The sequence below is a fragment of the Carlito syrichta genome, unplaced genomic scaffold, assembly GCF_000164805.1.
Source record: "Carlito syrichta isolate Samal-C Ts95f unplaced genomic scaffold, Tarsius_syrichta-2.0.1 Scaffold81549, whole genome shotgun sequence".
NCBI classification, from domain to species: domain Eukaryota; kingdom Metazoa; phylum Chordata; class Mammalia; order Primates; family Tarsiidae; genus Carlito; species Carlito syrichta.
In genome coordinates this window covers 77,272-83,676 of record NW_007025645.1, presented here as the reverse complement: position 1 = coordinate 83,676, position 6,405 = coordinate 77,272, and the positions used below count along the sequence as shown (strand labels likewise).

Here is a 6,405-nt window from a genome sequence, read left to right as displayed (position 1 = left end):
TCACCTCAGCCTCCCAAAGGCGCGGGATTACAGGCTGAGCCACCGAGCCCGGCTCGGATATTGTGATTTTTAAAACTTGAAGGTTTGTGGCATTCCTGCATCGAGCCATTTTCCAACAGCATGTGCTCACTTCATGTGTTTGTGTCACATTTTGGTAGTTCTTGTAATATTTCAATTTTTTTCATTGTTAATATATCCGTCATGGTGATCTGTGATCAGTGATCCTTGATGTTATACTATAATTGTTTTGGGGTGCCACACAGCACATCCATATAAGACAGTGAACTTAACTGATAAATCTTTTATGTGTTCTGACTGCTTTACCAACCTGGCCATTCCCCTGTCTCTCTACCTCTCCTCAGGCCTCCTTATTTGCTGAGACACAACAAATATGAAATGAGGTCACTTGAAAACCATACAGTGGCTTTCGAGTCTTCAAGTGAAAGAAGAACTTCGTGTCTTTCACTTCAAATCAAAACCTGTGAATGATTAAGCTTAGTGGGGAAGGCATGTCGAAAACCGAGATGGGCTGAAATCCAGTTCCCTTGCACCAAACAATTAGCCATGTGGTAAATGCAAAGCAAACATTCTTGAAGAAGATGAAAAGTGCTACTCGAGTGAATACACGGATGATAAGAAAGCAAAACAGTCTTATTGCTGATATGGAGGAAGTTTTAGTAATCTGGATAAAAGTTCAAAACAATTACAACTCTCCCTTAAGCCAAAGCCTAGCCCAGAGTAAGGCACTCTACAATTCAGTGAAGGTTGAGAGAGGTACAGAAGCTACAGAATGAAAGTTTGAAGCTAGCAGAGCTTGGTTCATGAGGTTTTAGGAAATAAATCATCTTCATAACATAAAAGTATGAGGTGAGGTTGCAAGTGCTAATGTAGGAGCTGCAGCAAGTTGTCCACAAGATCTAAGCTAAGATAATTAATAAAAGTGGCTATCCCATACAAGAAATTTTTAAAGTAGATGAAATAGCCTTCTGTTGGAAGAAGATACCACCTATGACTTTTATAGCTAGAGATAAGTGAATGCCTGACTCCAAAGCTTCATAGGACAGATCGACTCTCTTGTTAGGGGCTGATGTAGCTGGTGGCTTTAAGTTGAAGCCAGTGCTCATTTGCCATTCTGAAAATTCTAGACCTCATAAGAATTATGGTAAATCTACTTTGTCTGTGCTCATTAAACATGAACGTATCTGTTTGTGTGATTTGTATATTTGCAAATTGTGGTAATATTGTACAGAACTATACTAAATGGCCTCTATTAAAATCTTAAATTTTTTTTAAATTTTAAAATATTTTCAGTGGTAGACCTCTGAACCACTTCTTGCTAAGGCCTGTGGGTTTGTTATTTTACTGTATTATTATCTGTTTTGAGGTAAATATTGAAAGAAAAGATCCATAAGTCACTCACTTTTTTTTCTCTATGCCTTAAAACTGGTTTATGTTGTTATATAAAGATTGTAGTTAAATTTCTTATTTTTGTGATATGCTCTAGAAGTAATTTAATTTGAACTTCACTTTCTTTGTTTCTTATTAAAGGTAAATGAAATTGCCTTTATAAATACCCTTGAAGCCCAGAATAAACGTCATGATGTTTTATCAAAATTGAAAGAGTATGAGCAGAGGCTTAATGAGCTGCAGGAAGAGCGTCAGAGAAGACAGGAAGAAAAGCAAGCTCGTGATGAAGCTGTGCAGGTAGGATTTTATTCAGCAAGCATTTATTGACACCTGTCAAGACTCTAAACTAGGTGCTGAGGACCCACAAAGGGTAAAACTTAGTCTTTGTTCCCAAGTGTACAAGGTTTACTATGGGACACTTTGGTAACATGAAGTCTGGTTGCCGAAAGATTGTTTCTTCTCCCTCAGGTGAAGTAATCATCAGCACTTTCATCAGAAGACTAGTCATAGAAGTAGAATCTTTACCCTCAAATGGGTGAAGGATTAAATTGCTCTGGAAGGATTATTATCTGTTCTTTTCTAGTTGGGTTGGGCAAGAATGTATTCTTCTTCCTCCAATAAAATTTTGAATTGGTATGTATAACCTTAAATAACTCAGCAGTCTTTATGCTTATGACAAGGGCATCTGTTATTTCTTAAACAGTATTATCAGATACCTTAATTATTTAGATTTTAACTTCTGCTGCAAACCCTAAGTTAGCAACCATTTTCAGGATGGGGAGAAGCTTAAGGCATAAACTATACTGCTGCTTATAATCTGTTTTAGATCTTTCTGCCCATAGAATCTTTTAAGACCTGACATATTTTTTAATATAGAGAATAAATTTTGCAGTATTCTAATATAAATGTTGACATACTGCATTATGACTAATACTTATTTTTTCATTCAGTAATTTTATTGAATTACTACAAGCTGCTATGTTGTGCTAGGCTCAAGGATATGAAAAATACATGTACATGTTTTCATTGGTGAGAGACAAATATGTACATAAACAATTTTAACCTGTTAGGATAAATGCTACAGTACAGCCATTCTCAGTAGTATAAAGGAGAACACCTTATTTACATAGAGAGTGGCGAGATCATGAGAAAGGAAAATTTCCTAGAGAAACTGATAATTCAACTAAGGTTTAAATAATGAAACAGGTGCAAATTATAAAAAGTAGTGTGGGAGGACATTTCATGCACAAGGAGATCTAAGTAAGCACTACGTAAAGAATTAGCAGCCGGACTCAGTGGCTCAGCCTGTAATCCCACGCTTTGGGAGGATGAGGTGAGTGAATTGCCTGAGCCCGCAGGTTCGAGACCCACCTAGGCAACTTGGCAAGACCTCATCTTCACAATAAATCAAAAATTAGCCGGGTGTGGTAGTACGCGCCTGTAGTTCCAGCTACTTGGAAGGCTGAGGCGGAAGGATCGCCAGAGCCCAGCAGGTCAAGGCTGCGGTGGCCGGGAGCAACCACTGCACTCCAGTCTGGGTGACAGAGTGAGACTCCAACTCAAAAAAAAAAAAAAAAAAAAAAGGAATTAGCGAGCAAATCATGAAGAGCTTTGTTGTTATGTTAAAATTAGGAGTGTTTGTAGTAGTTCATGCTGCTTCATGTAACTGGTGGATTTTGTAAATTAAAACATATGTTTTTAAGTTTATTGATTACTTTTGGTTATCTGGGGGTATTAGCAGGCACTCTCATCTTCATCCCAAATCTCTGTTTGATTTGAGTCCAATGTACTATTTCAATAAGTGTTTAAAAATACAGAATGCTCCTGTTAGAGAAACTTTACATTTTTCTCTCCAAAGAGCAGCAAAAATTTTCATTTTTGTCATTTGTAAGTTGATTGCGTATTAACTTGCACTCTTAAATAGGTAGATGAAATATATGAATTTTTAATTTCAGTCTTAGAGTTATTTCTGGGTTTTTTTCTGACAGAAATATAGACGGATAAAAATAATTATGGCTTGTAAATTATATGTTACTTTTCAGCAGCCATTAGACATTAATAATTCATAAATAAGTCAGGCATGATTTTTCTCTTTATGGTAAATAATATCTTACAGTTTAATATGAAAGAGTATAATTGAAGTGTGTTCAAAGTGCAGAGGTACCACAGAGAAGGGAATAATTAGCTCTATTGGTGAGAGGTGAATTTCGGGGAAAGTTCTCAGGAAAAGGTAAGTAATATTGTATATTTTTAAATGAATGTCTTTGAATACTTTCTCTGCATTGTGCAGATTTTAAGATTTGAAATATAATTATCTTCAGTTTAAAAAGAATGACTCTCACTTCCCAATATGGAGCATTCATTAAAACTTAAAGGAAAGCAGTTTACTGAAAGTAGTGAGGAATTTCATCCACTAACCAACACTTTAAAAATTGTTTTGGGCCGGGCGCAGTGGCTCAAGCCTGTAATCCCGGCACTTTGGGAGGCTGAGGCAAGAGAATTGCCTGAGTCCAGGGATTTGAGACCAGCCTGGGCAACTTGGCGAGACCTCATTCCTACAATAAAAAATGAAAAAAGTAGCTGGACATGTTCGCACACGCCTGTAGTTCTGGCTACTTGGAAGACTGAGGCGGAAGATTGCTTGAGCCCAGTTAGGTTGATACTGGGGTGGCCATGAGCGTGCCACTGCACTTCAGCCTGGGCGATGGAGTTAGACTCCAACTACCAAAAAAAATATTGTTTTCACCCTTGGTAATTATTTTTCTTTTTAAAAATGTCAAAATTTCCTGTGGAGGTAATTTTCAATGAAAAATTTAAAACATATCTACATATGTTGTGTTATACTAACGTTGTTAGAATAATCCACTGGCAGATAACATATATGTAATTTAAAAATTCTAAAAATATGTAGTAATTACTAGCTGTAGAAGATACTAATGCCAGGCATTCTGCAAGTACAATAACAATAATTATAAGAGCCTAACCTAATATAAAATTTCAAACTCTTCATCTACTTTAGTTTTATTCATGTAGCATCCTCATGAGCTGTTAAAGGCAGTTGTGATCCTTGTTTCTTATCAATGAAATACTAACTGCTACCATCATATAGTCTCAATTTGCTGTTGTTGTTATATATATTCCTGTTTGGTTATTTTAGGCTCATTTTTAAAAAAAGATATTCTGCTTTGTCTTTTTGCCCTAATCATTTGAATTGTAGACATAGCCAGGTATTTTTATGGCAGCCTAAGAAAGGATTCTGCAACTGCCTCTCTATCTCTACAGTTCAGATAGTTACATTTTTAATTCCTTTGCTGTAGATTTCTATTCTTTACTTGTAGGTATATAGATTCATAATACATGTTATTTTATAAAGTCATACTGAGTTTATTAAACAAATACTTAGGAATCCCTGCCCTATGTACTTTGCAATGTACTTTGTGGGATACAAAGTTTCAAATCTTTAGGGAACTTAAATTTTGGATCAGGAAATGGCAGCTGAATTTACTGATTTTACTCAGTAGTTATATGGTTACCAATTCTCTTTCCTAGTTTTTAAAAATAGAAATTAAAAGTTTGAGTAACTTTTGAAGTCTGATTATCTTTATTAGTATGGTGTTGGAGTATGTCTTATATCCATGAAAACATGCAGCAAGTTGACTATATTTATGAGTCTGCAACTTGACTATGTTGCACAAATATAAAGTAATTATTTTATACAATGTTAATATATTTGATTTATAATTTCTAGAGTTTCAAGAGGGGGTTCCAAAAATGGCATTTATTTATAAAATTGTGTATTTATTCTCACACATTTAAACTTCTGTCACCTTCAAGGTATTCTCCATTTGATGCAATACACCTATTGAGATGATTTTTCCACTGCTCAAAACAGTTTTTGAACTTGTCAATTTAGATGCCTTTTAGTGCTTCTGCCATTTTTTGTTTCACCTCTTCCACATCAGCAAAATGTTTCCCTTTGAGGACTTTTTTTTAATCCGGGGAAACAAAAAAAGTCATCTGAGGCAAGATCAGGTGAATAGGGAGGGTGGGACATGGGGTCATGCTGTTTTTGGTCAGAAACTGCTATGAACACTCTGTGTGGTGTGGGCAGCTGCATTGTCATGGTGGAAGAACAAGTTACCTGTTTGGGATGTTTCTTTTGTAAATTGTGATACAACCTTTGCAAAATTTCCAGATAAAAACCAATGGGTTCCTAGAACACTTATCTAGTGGGAGAAGCCTATACTACAAGGGGTCCACTTGATAATTTCATTTTTGGGGGGGGTCCCCCCTCATATATGCCTCGAGCTTTTGGTTTTATAAAATTAGAAAAATAATTATGAAGTGAACGGTTCTCTCAATTTTTAAATATTTAATGGCTAATTCTTTTGCATTTTATAGTGAAGTATGTGTTTTCTGACTTTTTTTTAACTTTAAGTAAATTTGACTATAAGAGAATATTATTGTTCGTATTTTCTTTAATGAAGAAAATTTTCTATACCAGATTTGATTATTTTAGTCTAAGATTGCCACATATTATTCTGAGTTGCTAGTGAGAAACTATTATAGCAAGTTCATGAATGATATGCTAGACAGTAAAGAATACATTTGAAGTCTAATTGCATGACTCCAACAGCCTGCAGTCTGCCCAGTATTCCTTCCTGGAATCAGTGCATCCCCTGTAGCTCCCAGTCCACCCTCCTCCCATCACCACCCTCCCCCCAACAAAGAGAGAAAGAGGGATCCTTTTGGCTTACTCTTTTTAAAAGGTTTTCTATTTCCCCTCTGAAAATAGCAGTCCTTTTATTCACTAGAACATAATAATTAATGTCAAACCGCTATATTAGAAACCTTAAGACTCAGTACTATATCCTCTTCTCATTCTTTCTTCTCCAGAGCTGTATATCTAACCAGATGTGTTAAAAGGACATCAAGCCCAACATATTCACATTTTTATTCTTCCTTTTCAATTTTTGTCTTCATGTGTTTGCTACCTCA

At 35.7% G+C, this 6,405-nt stretch overlaps 1 protein-coding gene across 1 annotated transcript in view; it reads left to right on the top strand.

Moving 5' to 3' along the window:
• Positions 1 to 6,405, top strand: part of SCAPER (S-phase cyclin A associated protein in the ER) — a gene marked incomplete at its 3' end in the record, with an annotated part of 218,865 nt that overhangs the window by 146,252 nt on the left and 66,208 nt on the right. The window contains exon 16 of the mRNA XM_021711065.1: positions 1,549 to 1,704. Within this exon, the coding sequence (XP_021566740.1) occupies positions 1,549 to 1,704 (156 nt within the window). The remainder of the gene's footprint in view (positions 1 to 1,548; positions 1,705 to 6,405) is intronic.